This window comes from Microtus ochrogaster, linkage group LG2 (genome assembly GCF_000317375.1).
Source record: "Microtus ochrogaster isolate Prairie Vole_2 linkage group LG2, MicOch1.0, whole genome shotgun sequence".
Classification (NCBI taxonomy): Eukaryota; Metazoa; Chordata; class Mammalia; order Rodentia; family Cricetidae; genus Microtus; species Microtus ochrogaster.
This window is the reverse complement of record NC_022028.1, coordinates 8,240,014-8,257,015: the sequence shown is the minus strand read 5'-3', so window position 1 is coordinate 8,257,015 and position 17,002 is coordinate 8,240,014. Positions and strand designations below refer to the sequence as shown.

The 17,002-nt window shown below is 38.8% G+C and overlaps 1 protein-coding gene across 4 annotated transcripts in view; it reads right to left on the bottom strand.

Moving 5' to 3' along the window:
* Supt3h (SPT3 homolog, SAGA and STAGA complex component) overlaps positions 1-17,002 on the bottom strand; it is a 363,212-nt gene that overhangs the window by 102,343 nt on the left and 243,867 nt on the right. For 3 of the 4 annotated variants that reach the window (XM_026785647.1, XM_005359815.2, XM_026785649.1), the window contains one exon: positions 13,959-14,098. The exons of the other annotated variant lie outside the window; for it this stretch is intronic. In XM_026785647.1, coding sequence (XP_026641448.1) covers positions 13,959-14,098 — 140 coding nt within the window. The remainder of the gene's footprint in view (positions 1-13,958; positions 14,099-17,002) is intronic. 4 annotated transcript variants of the gene reach the window in all.

Sequence of the window (17,002 nt, the reverse complement as noted above, 5' to 3'; positions counted from 1 at the left end):
AGAGAGAGAGAGAGGGGAGAGAGAGAGAGAGAGAGAGGTGGGAGAGAAGAGTGCAGGGAGAGAGGCAGAGAGCTGCCTCTTTAGAAGAATGGTTGGGAGAAAGACAGGTGGTGGTGGCGCACGCCTTTAATCCCAGCACTTGGGAGGCAGAGGCAGATGGATCTCTGTGAGCTTGAGAGCAGCCTGGTCTATAAAGAGAGTTCCAGGACAGGCTCCAAAGCTACAGAGAAACCCTGTTCTGAAAGGGATAGGGTACTGTCTGGGTTCATTCTGCCAGGTGACAGGTGACAGGGAAGGCCAGCACAAGGCCTGAATCCTAATACATGTCACCACACCCTCATATTACCTTATCAAAAGTATGTCCTATTCCACTAACCGAAGGGGAACAATTGAAAGATAAATAAAACAAAATAATAACATATTATTTTTTATTAATAATTAATAATTAATGTATAATTAACAAAATATAATTAATAATATAAATAATTAATAATATAAACAATTAATATAACAATAACAATAACAATAACAATAACAATAATAATAATAATAATAATAGCCCTCACTGGATTCCTCCTGAAAATAAACCATATCAGGTATGCATTTGACACTTTAGAAAACACACTCTGTAGGAAAATGAAATATTTAAGCTGGCAAATAAAAAATGGATTTGAAGGTTTGGTATCTTAGCTAACAGGAAAGTTAAATTCAAGTCTGCAGAGAAACCAATACACTATTTAAAATTTTGCCAGAGTAGCACAGTGTTTAATACATTTAAAGAAACATTTTTCTTGAAATGTGGTGTAGTTCTTGTAAAGAATGATTTTTTTTCAGGAGAAAAAACTTAATGGAAGCACATTTTACTTTTTTTATATTCTGTGGACTTTAGTGGGAGTTTATACTTATGTTTACAAGTCATGTTCCTTTAAGTCTAAGATAGCACTACTCTTTGCAACTTTTTAAAGTAAATTACATTTATACTGTTAAAGTCATTATTTAAATATAGCACCTATAGCTGCAAGATCAACACAAGTGTGTGTGTGTGTGTGTGTGTGTGTGTGTGTGTGCTTATGTATTATACATGGTGAAGAGAAGAGTGATCTTGTATGGTATGCAGCTCAGGCACTGTTTCCCTTGCTGTCTCCACCCATGCAAGCTTATCCTACTGAAGCCACAGATCCCGGAGGTCACAGAAGTACAGCATGACCTTGCCTTTGAGCCACAATGCCAGGTCAAACAGTGGCCACTTCCTCAGATTTCAGACTGAAAATGCAGAGGTGGCCTGCTTCTCTCAAGGTGATTTGAACCATATGAACTGCTTGTGGCATGTGATCCAGCATCCAGGATGAACAACAAAAATACATGGCTCACTAGGTTGAACAACATGAAGCCAACATAGACCAGAAACCAGTGAGTACGTTTTTAAGTGCCAACAAAATTATTTCCTTGGTGTTTCAGACTCCAAGGTTCAGTACCTCCATTTCTGTCTTTAGGGTGTATAGAAGCCACAAATCTTCCAACGCGAGAAATTAAGCACATACCAATTAATGCATCTCAGGAGAATACGTAATTGAATCTTCCATGTGAACTCAGAAATCTATGATGCCTGTGCTTACACAGTCTGTATACCAATCACAGAGGTAATATATGTCAACATTATCTGTATCAGTATACTGGAAAAAAGATGTAGTTTACACAAGTAACACATATTACTTAGTGGTAGCACAACTGACATCTCTTTTAATTAACACAAGATGATTGCCATCTAGCACTGTCAGAACCCTGAATATAAATTATACAAACACTTAAAAATTATGGCCAAGTTCTTTACTCAGGAGGAAATCTGATCTTTCTAAATAACCTTATAAGCAGAAGGTTTAATTTAGGTGCCTCCCAAAACAATCACGGGGACCTATGTTCAGATCCATGGACATAGAGAACATCAGTACCCTTTCTGAGGTGTACATGGCTATAATTCCATTGCTGGGGGCAGGGTAGAGGGGGTAGGAGTGAGACCTAGTCAGATATATGAAGTTCATGGCTCAGACATTCTAAACCAGGGGGTCTCATATCAGATATCCTGCAGATCAGCTATTTACATTATGACTCTTAAGAATAGAAGAATTGGGGCTGGAGAGATGGCTCAGTGGTTAAGAGCATTGCCTGCTCTTCCAAAGGTCCTGAGTTCAATTCCCGGCAACCACATGGTATGGTGGCTCACAACCATCTGTAATGAGGTCTGGTGCCCTCTTCTGGCCTGTAGACATACACACAAACAGAATATTGTATACATAATAAATAAATAAATATTTAAAACAAACAAAAAAGAATAGAAGAATTACAGTTTATGAAGTAGCAACAAAAATATCTTATGTTGCGGGGGAGGGGGTAACCACAACATGAAGTGTTTTAGAAGGTCACAGCATTAGGAAGGTTGAGAGCCACCGGTCTAAATAAGCTTCAGGTTTAGTGAGAGTGCCTATCTCAAAATCCTGAGGTGGAGTGCAACTAATGGAAGACTAGGGATGTCAACTTCTGATCTTCACATGCATATGCACACTCATGCATGCACAAGTGACAGTGGTACACACATATACAGGCACACAAAACAGGGTTGGGGTGGGGGGAGAGAAGGAGAGAGGGAATAAAGAAAATATGAGAAAGAGAAATTTGTCATCTTTTGACAAGGACTAGTATTAGGCAAATTTTTTGAAAACATTGAGTTTGTCCTTGATATTGTCTCCTTATTTTTGAAAGCTTTTAAATTTCTTGGTACCTATCTCTGGAATTTTCTCTATCCCACACTATACAAGACAACATATAACTTGATGTTTCTTACTAGTCAACTTTCTTCAAGGTGCAAAATCACTTGGTATTTCTTGGCACCAAAATTCTTTACAAAATGTTTCAGCTAATGAGTAAGAGATAAGAAATCCAATTCATGCTAATACATAAATTAACAAATAACCTTGTTCTTTCAAATATTTTGAAATTATCTGAAGAAGATAAGAGTAATGCCTTTTGACTTATGGTTAAGAGTTGTGGACTTGAAATAGTGAGGTTTTACATTTGTAAACAGAATATGACAAACCTACTACCACGGTGTAGCTCTCTTCAGAAATGAAAGGAAATAATAAAGCCAGTGTCTCTGAGACTCCAAACGAGGGAGACCCTAACAGTCAGCGTCTCAGACTTAGCTGGTGAGAGCTTGCATTCTAGAGACTTGATAAAAGGGACACGAATAAAATGACGGAAATACCTAAAAAAGGAAGCAATAAAACACTCAGTCACATGGAAACTGTGTACCTCTGCATGAAAAATATTCTACATAAATTAGTCCAAAGGGCAATTTAAAAGGTCAATTACAAAACACTTGCATGTTCCTGTAAACAATAACAGAATCAGTACATAAATTCACAGGCTGCCAGAAGCTGTGCCAGCAGCTCTGAGTTTATGAGAAAGTGTCGCTGTACCAGTGTTTTGTCTTATAAACTTCTTGTAACTTCCTAAGGATGTATTTAGAACTGCAATTTCTGAATAAGGAGTATCTGAGGAGGGTAGATCCTTCTTAGTGAATTACATGTATTTCCAGGTAGCTAGTACAACTTGGGTTTTGATTATTCTAAAGAATTTTCTACATCCATGAGCCCATGTAAACTAGATAATTCTTGGTGCAATGTAAAAAAAAAACATTTTCTAGTTTAAATAAAGTATGACTCTCCTCTTCCAGATTTGACTGGTTTGTGGGGGTGGGGGTGGGGAGAAAGCCAGGAAGATGAATTTTCTTTCACATGTCTCTTGGCCCCAGAGATCATACTGCTTTAAACCACACAGTGGGCCTTTCGGCTTCATATGTAAAAGTGCCCAAAGATCGAATAAGTTGATAAAATGATCTACAATACTATGAGACAACAATACAAGAATTTTAAAGATTTGATGGGTTTGAGTTGAGGGATATCTCAAATAAAGCAAGTCCCGAATAGTAGATAATATCACTTTCAAATTATATTACACACATATGAGATTACTAATATTACTCTTTCTGTGTTTAGCTTCTTTCATTTAGCATGAATATCTTCTAGGGTCATTATCATTGGCCTGATTTCTTCCTCTTTCAATGACTAGCTATTTTCTCTGTCTGTCTGTTGCTCTCTCACACACACTTCCTTCCTTTTTTTCTCTTTTTCTTAGGCAGAGTCTCACTGTGTAGCCCAGGTCACCCTTGGAACTTCGGATTCCCCCTGAGGAATGGGACTGCAGGCAATTCCTTTGCTTACTGGTCTGTTAAATGACAGGCTGTTTCTGTATGGTGGCAACTGTGAATACTGCAATGAACACTGGAACAAAGTTAGAAAAGCTTCCGAGTGTTTCTGTGGGAGATGTCACTGAGTTCTGGCAGCTGTGGTGCTAAATCTGAAGTTTACTTTAGGTGTCACAGACACCTAACAATGCCAATTCTTCCCATTTAAGAACACAGGCTACCTTTCCAGTTATTTATGTTCTCAGTTTCTTTCAATCAATAGCGTATGTATTTCAGTGTACAGTGGCTTTTGTTCATGTCTGTTATCTTGGCTGCCTGTTCAGATGAGTGGAGAAAGGGAACTACAGAGTTATTTTCTAGAAAAAGGGGCCAATTCTTCTGTTTTCTCCTACCTCTCATATTCTTCCATCTTTCTCTTTCTCCATGGCTTGGGAAGGTTCTGCAGATGGGAGATATTTACATGTGGCATGCATTTTGGTAAAGACCTATGTTCAATTATTAGAAGGAACAATGGTGACCTGGGAGAGCAATTACCGTTTTCTTTCAGCGTGAAAAAGACCCCTTAGCTATTCTGCCTTCTGACTTCTGTTTTCTCCAGACTCAAGAGCAGGTCAGTGATCTCATTACCAACAATCTCTGCCTTTTACTCTCTGTGGGACAGAGTAATTGCAAGAAGTAGAAGTAAGAGCTTATACTACTTTAATAGAATGAGATGAAACACCAGACTGTTAATATGCAAATCCTAATGACTAAAAATTTAATTAAACAGCATACTTAAACATTTATATCAGCATATATTAATTACACATAACAATGGTTCCATTATGACATATTCATAACTAGATATAATGCATTTTGATCATATTCAACCGAATTATTTTTGTCCCTTCTATTCCCACTACCAGTCCTTCTGCTTCTCAGCTCGTCCCCTGTGTCCTTTCTGTTTCATGGCTACAGTAATTGTATGATTATAAAATTTTCAGGACTTTGACAACATGGCAAACACTGTCCCTTGTAACTAACCATAGGAGCTATATTACAGTAACAATGACGGAGACAATATGGCTTTTAATAATAATTCATTCTCATGGTCTGTCAGTCTAGTATATGCAGCAGATAAATGAAAAGTATATACTCCTTATTGCCAAATATTCAGAGTAAGTTTCTGGACAGAAATAACAACATCTACAGTAGTACTCCATCTGAAAAATAGAATCTGCTATTTAAGCCAGAAGTGATTGGTGCCTGGCTTTGCCAAGAGACATATTTGGGTCAGTACAAGTCAACATGGAAGTAGGTGTGGGTAGGGACAATCGATGACACTTCTAGTTAAGAAAACAGCATCTCTAAGATTCCAACAGGAAGCCAGTCAAACAATGACAGCCTTTCACAACTGTAAAGTAGGCAGTGAAGGTGAGAAGAGCCTTGGCAGAACGAGTTCACAGAGGTGTACCTGCATAGCCGCAGTCTTTCCATTCAGAAGAGAGTAGCTTTCTGTACTTGGAAACTGCATTTTAAAAACTCACAGATAATAGCATCAGCATAGCCCACTGTTGTGGCTCAGTGTGACACATCACAGAGTCTCCAAATGGAAGTCCTGTTCAGGGATGCTGTAGCCCTGCTTGAGTCTGGGTGAAGCAACTGGACTACAGAGGGATAGGTTTTCAGGGTTCCAGCCTGGTTCTCTTCCAGGCAAACTCATTGTCCTGGCTCACCAGCATATTATTAAGCTGTCTCTTGTTCTCACAGCCATGCAGCCACCAAATCTTCTGTCATGAAACTGTGAGGCCAAGGAAATCCTTACTTACGTTGCTCCTTACCAAGCATTCTGTTGCAGTGATGAGAAAGATAACTAACAATCTAGCTAAAAGCATAGCTATGCTATTCTAGCTATGCTATTCATCATGTATAGACAAACACTTAGTTTCCAGGGTTTGGAAGCATGCGTGTTCATTGGGAGCTCATTTAACAAGTTAAATTAGCCACATGCCAGTGGCTATTGGACTTTCTCACATCCTGAAATATCTGAACAGATATTGCCAGATGAAGGCATGCGTGCGAGCCCATGTGTTATACAAGTGTATGTGAGCCCTGGCAGAGCATATGAGAAGAGTAGGAGGGTGGGGAAGGTGAGCTCTGAAGATGGAGAGACTTCTGGAGCAAGATTCATAAAGATGCATTAATACCATGATAAAAGGCTTTCCCATAGAAAAAGAAGAATGGCACAAAGCAGTGGCCTGACTGGCTCTCATCTGCCCTTTAAATTGATGCCATGAAAAGTGTCAGACAGATCCATTAACACAACAGAACACACTAATCACTAATACACTCCCAGCTGAACCTAACACAAGCAGTTCTACGTGAGGAATGTGATGGTGGAAGTACGCTGATATCTACCAGGGAGTAGCAGTAAGAAGTTGGGTCCTCAGAACAGTTGCAAAGAAAGAAGGGGAGGGGTTTCTATACCAAATAAGCAATAATTTGCTAATTCCACTGTACAAACTGAGGCACTAAGAAACCTTGCCACAGAATAAACTTATTTTCATATTTAGAAATAATAACTTACTGAGATTAAGCCAGTGACGATAAATGAAACCAGACTATATAACAACAATCTGCCCACCTCATGTGGGGAATGTGGGTCAAGGAGAAAGAATAGGGAAATATAATCCACAAAATATTCAAGGCAAAAATATGCTGGTTATTACAGCGACCACAATCTGAGAACTATAAACACTAAATGTAAATTAGTGGTAAATCCTGTGGTGTTCCTAAATTCAATGATATTTTAAAACTCTTTTCTGCCAAGGTGTTTTATAAACAAGTTGGTGGACTGATCTCTAAGAGAAGCATTTCATTTAAAAAAGATCCAATTAAAATTACTTGAGACAGAAAATATTGGTTCTAAAAATTGTAATTGAACAGTATAAACAGTTATGTGCTTAATAAACACACTGATGCAGGAGTGTGTCCACGCATGTGCGCAGTGCGGCATTAGCTGTCACAGCTGAGAGTGCTGGTGTCCATCTTTACCCTGACATGGCCGTTCCACTGTGAGCTGGGAAACGGGGGATGAACAGTCATCCAGGCCCTGTATTTTACTAAGTCTGAACTTTAGAAAAGTATTCTTTTACCAAGACAAGGGACCTTGCTGCTGCCATGTGTCCTCTGACTTAGATGAGGAGAGAGCACTTGCTCAGATTCAGTCTCAAGGTCATTCCTTTCATTCTGCTTCCTGGAGGATTTAGGAAAGAGGCAAGAAGGTAAACTTCACTCAGAACTAGTGATGACGAGTCTGGATGGCACTGCAGGCAGAAGACACAGGCAGCGGGGGAGAACTTTCCAGTCAGAACCCGAGTCACCACAGAGTCCTTTATCTCGGGCACTGCTCATTTAAAAATTACATCTAAATTATCATCATCATTATTTTATTATTATTATGTGTATGTGTTCCACTGCATCTGTGGAAGACAGAGGACAACTGGAGAGTCAGAGAGTCAGTTTTCTCCTTCCACCATGTGTGTGCTGGACACTGAATTCAGGATCTTTTTTTTTTATTTTTATTTTTTTTAGTTTTCAACTCCCATTTTCATTTTACTTTTTTTAAAATTTATTTATTTATTAAAGATTTCCGTCTCTTCCCCGCCACCGCCCCCCATTTCCCTCCCCCTCCCCCAAGCAAGCCCCCCTCCCTCCTCAGCCTGAAGAGCAATCAGGGTTCCCTGCCCTGTGGGAAGTCCAAGGAACCCCCACCTCCATCCAGTCTAGTAAGGTGAGCATCCAAACTGCCTAGGCTCTTACAAAGCCAGTACGTGCAGTAGGATCAGAAACCAATTGCCATTGTTCTTGAGTTCTCAGTAGTCCTCATTGTCCGCTATGTTCAGAGAGTCTGTTTTTATTCCAGGCTTTTCCAGACCCAGGCCAGCTGGCCTTGGTGAGTTCCCATTAGAACATCCCCATTGTCTCAGTGTGTGGGTGCACCCCTTGCGGTCCTGAGTTCCTTGCTCGTGCTCTCTCTCCTTCTGCTCCTGATTTGGACCTTGAGAATTATGTCCGGTGCTCCAATGTGGGTCTCTGTCTCTGTCTCCTTTCATCGCCTGATGAAGGTTAATATTCAGGAGGATGCCTATATGTTTTTCTTTGGGTTCTCCTTATTTAGCTTTTCTAGGATCACTAATTATAGGCTCAATGTCAGGATCCTGGGCTAGGCAGCAGGCTGTTCAGCCATCACACTGACCTGTGCCCCAGATTTGTTCTGACAGACACAGCACCTATATAGTAGAACTTAATAGTCACTCCTTTTTTTTTTTTAAAGATTTATTTATTTATTATGTATACAACATTCTGCCTTGATGTATGCCCACACGCCAGAGGAGGGCACCAGATCTCAGTACAGATGGTTGTGAGCCACCATGTGGTTGCTGGGAATTGAACTCATGACCTCTGGAAGAGCAGCCAGTGCTCTTAACCTCTGAGCCATCTCTCCAGCCCCCAATAGTCACTCCTTTTGTCATTTTCCTCTTCCAAATTGAAATCCTAGCATCTTTACAAAAACTTTTTTTTAAAGAGTCTATTTTTGTTGAAAGATTCAAAAAGTATACCAATGTTACAAACTCTCTGTAGAGCCTCTAAAGAGAAGGCTGTGCATTTTTGTTACTAAGTTATAATCTTATTTGAAGACAGCAATTTTTCTCTCTCAGTCTGCCTATTGTACTTGTTGACATCTAGACTAGTAGAATTTTTCAAAAAGCCTGGAAAACAAAAGCCAAAAAGTCTTTTTATATGCCAATTGGTATTTAATTATATTTACCTCTATTAAAAAAGTTTTTATTTTTAGAAAATCACTCAGTATTCCTTGAAATTCCTTTGAAATGGAACTCTAAGGTCAAGAGATGGCTTCAGTGTTTTAATGACTCATCTTGGCGCCTTCTTGAGATGATCTCTGCCATCACTTTGACCCTCGTTTATGTCACACACTTACAGTTTTAATGGGTAAGGAAATGTTAACAGGCCAGGCGGGGCAAACCAAACTCTGACTTCTGCTTCTCTTTAATAAAACCTTTACAGTTTTTGATTTTTTTTTTAAATCATGTACGACAAATTCAATGTTATTAAGTTTTTAAATTCTGCTACAAAGATCCCATGACATTGCAATGCATCCCTCTATTTCAATGGAAACAAGTAGGCCATTTTCAAGGCTGAACATTCATATCCAGGAGCATAGAATGTGGTTCATGCTTCCTGTACTCGGGACACTGCTTACACCTCTCTCTATGCTTCTTGCTGACATGAAGTCTGTCACAGCTAACATTTTCTTACAGACTTGCACATTGTCTTTCTATTTATTTGCATGCTCAGGCAGTTTCTGGGAAGAGCTAGTTTTTAAAAATCAGAAGCTACCTTTATTTTATTAGTTTTGATGCCTTTAAGAATGAATATCAAGGCTTACCTAAACAATAATTTTTAACACCTGAATATAGTGAAGGTTTTACTTTATTGGTTAGTGTTCCCTTAACTCTGGCAAATGGAAGTGGCTTAAGTAGGGATTCTGGGATTTAATGAAATACAATTAATATGATCACATCCATATGAATTTTAGATAAACAGATATTTATTATAAATATTTTCTTCATCTAAATTAATTGATTAAGAGTTGAAGATGAACTGTTCTAGTTCCTACATGTCTGTACTTCTGCTGGCTGGCTTTTCCCGTACAACCATTATGTCCGCAGGCACTGGAAGTGGATGATGAGCATTTTCTACTTAGTGCATCTTCATTACAGGTGGCGCCTTTGACCAACACAGCCCCATTGTTCCATTATTTACATTATTATCCCTAGCAACTGGATCTGTCTCATATACTTAAGATAGTTATTTTACCTATAAGGACAACAAGTGAAATATATTTCTAGTCCCACAGATATAACAAATAGATATAAACATGCATAAATAAATAAATAAATAAATAAATAAATAAATAAACAAACATGCATGCATTTATACGTCTAGACTAGAAATACAGCTTTCTAGGACAGGCACACACCGCTCTTTCTGCCATTCTGAAGAATGAACCCGAGACCTTGACATAACTCTTGACCCTCACACCTATCTTCATTTCCCAACCCAAATTCCCTGGCATTTTAAGCATGTAGTGAAAGGCTTTTTCTTTTTAATTATTTTAATTGGGGTTGGGGGTTTAATTGTCTTTATAAATGTTTGCCCTACCCATACCATTCCTTTTTTATGTTAGATTTTATTGGAGGTGTTTACAGACTCTTAGTTTTATAGGAACTTTATTTCCCTTTATAATGACTGGGGACTAGTAGAAAGAATACGCTTTATAGACAGAAGACAGAGAGTTGTGTGCTCTGACTGCTCAGTGAGGTTTCTAGTTGTCTTGTCTGTCTCCAGAAACCACAATGTCTGGACTGAGAGCTCTTGGAGATTAGAACTTGACTTTCTGAGACTTGGCTGGATAACGAAGGTGATGTCTTTTATTCAGCCTTCAGGAGACACTGTACTCACAAAAACTAATGGCAGTTTATTCCTCGTTAAGCAAATTAGGAGCACCTGAGATCTCAATAACTTATTTATTTATTTAAAGCTTATTTAAAATAAAACTTTAAGCTGCTTTATATGTATTCTCTCCTGCTCTCTAACTAGATTCTACCTGATTACAGCAGAAATATAAACAGTCACTTGTAGGGGTTCTCTCTGGTAAGTTCTCCTCATGGGTCTCCTGTGGACCTTAGCTATTTGTAGATAAGACTAGAGGCAGAGCTCACCTGAGTTTTCAAGCGATCATCTTTACAGGCCCTTCTTCACCTTGGATAGAATGGTTGACTTGATCAATGACAAACTTGAGCCTCTCCTGTCAGAGGGCTTTTGCTAAGAGAAATCAAATCTATCTCCAGCTTTTAGGGATTCTACCCTGGTTCTGGTTTACTTAGCCACACCTAGCTGACTAGAATAAAAAAAGATTCAACATAGAAACGATTATCAACATTAAAACACATCTGCCTCATTTAGAAGTGGGTTGCATTCAATTGGATGGTTATGCTTTCAATTTCCCTCTTTTGTGCGTCATGTCTCTTAAATACACTAAAACAACCAAGGTGCGTGCAATCATTCATTCATTCATTCATTCATTCATTCATTTGTTGCTAAGTTGGAGGCAACTTCACAGATCACATCCATGGAGATCTGCTACAGTCAATGTTGTAAACTTGGTGCTGGACAACTAACAGGTTGATAGGATAGACTATAACGAAGATGAACCATAAAGGCAAAATGGATGCAAAATTTCAGACAATTTTCTTATTTCTAGTTCCCAAATATTTCACAGCAATGAAGTAGATTCTAAGGAAACACAAAGTCAGGCACATATATCAGTTCAAAACTACAGCAAAGAACAACAAGCTTTTCACACACCCACTGGGTGCTTTCAGGATAAGCTAAGATCTCAGGTCTTTATATTTGTAGAAGTTTGTACTTCAAAGCTGCATTTACATGAGAACTGAAGGGGCAAGTGGAAGAGACAGAGAGAGAAAGGGGAGAAGGAAGGAGGGAAGGAAAGGAGGAGAGGGAGGGAGGGAAGAAGGAAAGAAGGAAGGAAAGGGGAAGAGGAAGGGAGGGAAGAAGGAAGGAAAGAAGGAAGTAGGAAGGAAAAGAGAGAGAGGGAGGGAGAGACACAGAGAGAGGGAGAATAACAGAGAGAGAGGAGAGAGCACCTGTCCCAGTGCAGTTCTCTTGGTGGGGCTACACCAATTCCTCTGCTCTAGGAGGAAAGGTAGCATGGTTTCTGCAAGCATAAGTGATGCTTAGAGGAAAATTAAACCATGGATGATGGCAGGGCCGATTACTCTACTGTGCTTTAGAGGCAGGAGACTGCTGTCTCGAGTCCAAAGTGGTTTCATATGGACGCCACAGCTGCGGTTTACTCTCGAAACTATAACCTGTCAAATTAGAAGCAGGCAAGGCCTCTGCTCTTAATGGTCCCACTTTCTACTTCTACTGTCTACAGTTTTTCCTACAAGTCTATCATTTTTATTCATCTCAACTATGTCATTTGGATGAGTAAAATATGGAAACTACTTGTCATCTTGGCAGGAGAAGATTCTAGTATGTTGTAGGCTTAAAGAAACAGTCAATTTTGGACTTGCTGTCTAGATATGGCTTACTTCAACTGTAAGTGTCCTTACTGAGTTTGCTGCTGTCTCATTGTCCTGCTTGACACCATGCAGTGTATAGTACAATACCAGAAAGTGGTTCGTATGTGTGAGCACTGGAGTTGTTTTTGCTCCTGGAGTCTTGACTGACTTTACTGAGTCAACGTCCTTCCAGCTCTACTCTGTTATTAGGAGCCTAGGGTTACAGAATGTTCCACCCCATTCCCTCCCTTAACTGTGGAATGGCCTTCAGGCAATTTACTGATTTAGCTGAGATCTGTCCCAGTGAAATTGAAAGTCAGGTGTTCCACTTTACATATAATTTTGGTAGGATCCTCCTTTACTGGCTGTTTTCATGTTTATCTCATGATATGAAATATTAGAAACTAAAGTACACTTTGCTCCCTAAGCAACACATCATAAGTGAAACCATGCCCTACAAAAATCATATCCTGTTGAGGCCATAATGGCATCAGAAATATGTGTTTATCATCTGCTTTAGACAACTTAGCATATTTTTGGCCCACGGCAAAGTTGAAGTAAAACCATTTGTAGTTGCCTCAAAGCAAGATAACCACACTTTCCTAGGTAATTGATACCTAAGAGGGTACTGCCTTTAGATCACAGCCCAAGATCTAGGCATGCTAATTCTTTAAAGAAGGTTGTTAAATTTACAATGCATGGATGTCAACAGGGCTTCCTCCAGACTCAATGTGAAATAATCCCCGCTTTAGCACACATAGAGACCACAATGAGACAGGCATTTAAAAATTCCCTTGGAATTCTGGAATTACCTCTTGTGCTCAATTTCAGGAGAAGGGGAAAACTGAGACTCCTTTTTGAATGTAAAAGCATAATAGTCATAGTGAGAACTAAGAAAACTACTGTGTGTTTTGGAAGGCACTCAAATGAAATCAATCATGACTTTCATTTTTCCTGGAGTGTATTTAAAGAAGCAGTGATTTGAAGTATAGATAGCTAAGGTAAATAGAAGACATACAATTTTTATATTCATTGTGAAAACATGTATATGGAATGCAAATATGTCACTTGCTTTCTGTGACAGTGATGTAAAGCATGTAGCTTCCCTGGACACCACCTTAGTCAGTGAGGCCAACCGCAGCTGCCAATAGCAATCTGAAAGGCAGCTCTTCACTCTTTGTGCCAAGACAAAAGCACTAAGAATTACCTTTGCCTTGGAGGCAACTGGATAATTTGGGGAAAAAAAAAGTTAAGTAAATATTTAATGTAAAGTAGCCTGATGGAATAAAATGTAACAGTAAATGTCAGATCCAGAGAAGAGAATGCTCGCTATTTCCAAAGAAGAAAACAGAATCAAAACTAAAGATGTTTCTCAAAGCCAAGTGTGGAGGCAAAGCTTCCCATTCCAGGGCTGGCTCCTGAGCACGCTGCCCAGACAAGGCCACTGATCTGACCTGTCAGGCAAAAGTCAAGGACACAGGACAAGAAGGTGGGACCACAGGCACTATGTTGGGCAGTTACTGCTGGGAAACAGGAATGTACCATACCTCCATTCTCTCCTGTTTAACATCATCAAGTTCGTTGTCCTCAAACATGGCCAGAAGCTCTCCTGTTTGGTCAATAGAGTTGATCAAGTCCTGAGCGATTTTCTGTCTCTTGTTTGTACTGCTGCTGCCACTAAGTTTTTCTTCATGAAGGTTAGAAAGGAGAACAAAAGGTACTGAGCAGGTACACTGGCATAAATCAGCATACATAGCAAACAGTACATGTGAAATTCACTCACAATCATCTTTATAGAGAAAACTCTTATCTCTAAAACAAGTCACACAGAAATCAATCACAAAAAATAAAATAAAATCACATTATTAATTACCATCGTAAGTGTAAAAGGGCTGACTGAATCCCGTATGAAAGGAAGAGGGGCTCTCAGGTTTGGCAAAGAATACTATTCCATAGTACTTACAAGAGAAATAAAACACAACTAGGAAAGAGAGTGTGCTAGGTAAACACAAGCAAAGAAAGCAGAATTCATAACTACTAATGTTAGAAAACACAGTTGTGACCATACTGTTACATCAAACAGCGTGAAATATTAGCTAATGAAAATGAATACTAACAGGCCTACTTTTACAGAACCAAGATAACAGAAAGAAAAATCCTGCAAAAGGGGTCCTATTAAACAGTGGGATCAGCAAAAGGGTCCTATTAAACAGTGGGACCAGCAAAAGGGGTCCTATTAAACAGTGGGATCAGCAAAAGGGGTCCTATTAAACAGTGGGATCAGCAACAGATAACTTGCGTGCATTTCTCCCAATGTGACAACTTAGGTTAAGGCCGTAAAACATACAAGTGCTTCAGCACCTATACGTTAGCACCCACAGAATCAAGGGAGTCTATTTTTCAAGTCATTTTCTTCTGAAATAAAAATTCTAGTGTACACATATACTCACAGCAATGGCTGGGGATGTAGCTGTGCAAGACCCTGTGTCAGATCCCCAACATGGGGGGAGAGACAGAAATACACATACCCAACAGTATTACATGTACTGCTTTCTCCTCCTTGTTCTCCTTCCCTTCCTCCCTTCTTTTTATGCTGTCCACCAATTCCCAGCTCACAGTGGCCATCTGTGTGTACCACTAGATATTTCTCTGTGATAACATATTCACAATGGATTTCTTTACACATGAGCTTTCTTCATTTTCTTTAAAAATAGGTGCCTACAGTATTTCTTTAAGAAGAGAGGTTCTTTATCCTTTCTTCTGTCCAGGCTTCCTAGTTGAGGACAGAGAAAGATCTCTCCATCTTTGTAGATAAAGTCTGATTCTTTTATAAGGCCTGCATAATCATCTATATCCTATAGTATCTACTAACATGGCTTTCATGCCAATCCTCTGTTGATGGGCAGAGACTTTGTATCAATTTTTGCACTGGGGAAATGCTGAAGAGGTATCTCATTCATAGGTGTGCTCTGTTCTCATGGCACAAGTTTCTAAAAACAGAAATGTTACTGACACTTCAAGTTTCATGAAAGCAATTCTTATGCTGTTTTCGCCTACATTTCTTCTCAGAACTCCAGCAAATGTCTGATGAACCAAAGTGAAATACTGTAAAGTTAACCCCATAATCACCAAGAGATTTCAACATCTTCCCATGTCTGTCGCCTGTTTTCCATCTGTGTTTATCTATGCTAACAAGAGCTCTTTCCCATTGCCCTGCCATCCTCTACCTGTCTGCTGCAGAGCACCCTTTGCTACAGAGTAATCTAAGGTTTATAGTGTTCTTTTTAGCTTTTGACTTCTCTCTACTTCCACACAGTGTTAAGTTACATTTTTCAAGTTTTTTCTTCAGATTTACTGTTTCCTTCATTTTGTTTTTCATCTTTATGCATCTAGAATTTATTTTGAATATTGTTCTTCTTTAGTGTCTTTAAAATGTATATCACAGCACCACTAATATGTTTCCCTGTTATCTTGAAATTTTGTCACACCTCAAATTTCTGTGTCTCAGATTTTGTTATTGGACTTTCTAGTTTGTGCCAATCTTCCATATATAAAGTCCTCAATGACACCACAGGGTACATATATATACTTCCTCTCCTATGTCTTACTTCTCCAAAGCATATATGGGCATTTCTTATTCTATAAGAAAGCTATATAATATTTTTGCATGATCTCAAGAAGAGGTTGTTGGAATTATAGCTAAAGCTGCATGAATTCATTGATTTTGGTTGAACTGATTCATTTTATATGTTTCAATTCCTGTTTTTTCTTGTTATAGAAACTCCTAATTTTATCTGTTCCTGTAGTCCATGTTAATGGATGCTCTCCATGTTAATCCAAAGGACTATTTTCCTTGAGTCCTACAGGTGACTGAGCAAACCACTATGATGCTCATCACATCGTTAGGATGCTCATGTTGATCCCCAAATATTAAGTAATACGCTTCCTAAGTAGCTAAGGTGGGGACTATTATCCATATACAATAAAAGATTAGTGAACTGAACCCTATCAGGTATATATTGTTACTTCAAGTGCAAAAGTGAACTTTCTGGCTAATTTCACTTTTCAAAAAAGTATTTCGTGGACACAGTGAAAAAACAAAAGCGACTGCTGACACTCGACTCCAAGCAAATAAGATCTAAGCACACATAATCAGATATTTTCCTAGTTTATTATTTAGTTGCTACAGGTGTGTTACACTAAACCAGTGGTTCTTAACCTTCCTAATGCTGCAACCCATAATATATTTCCTCATATTGTGGTGGCCCCCAAACATAAAATTATTTTCAGTGCTACTTCATAACTGTAATTTGGCTACTGTTATAAATCATTATATAAATATCTGCTATGCCACCCCTGTGAAAGGAAAGTTTGAGCCACGTATGGATCATGACCCACAGGTTGAGAACTGCTGCACTAATCCGTGTGTCTTCTATAATCTTTATTTTTTTGTGGTGTTTTAGTATAAAATTCAAAGTAGAATGCTAATATTATCTCTTCTGTTTTCTTCACATTTTTACATACATTCATCAAACAAGACCGCATTTTGTAGTCTTCCCATTTATTTTATTTATTTATTTTTTTTAGAGTA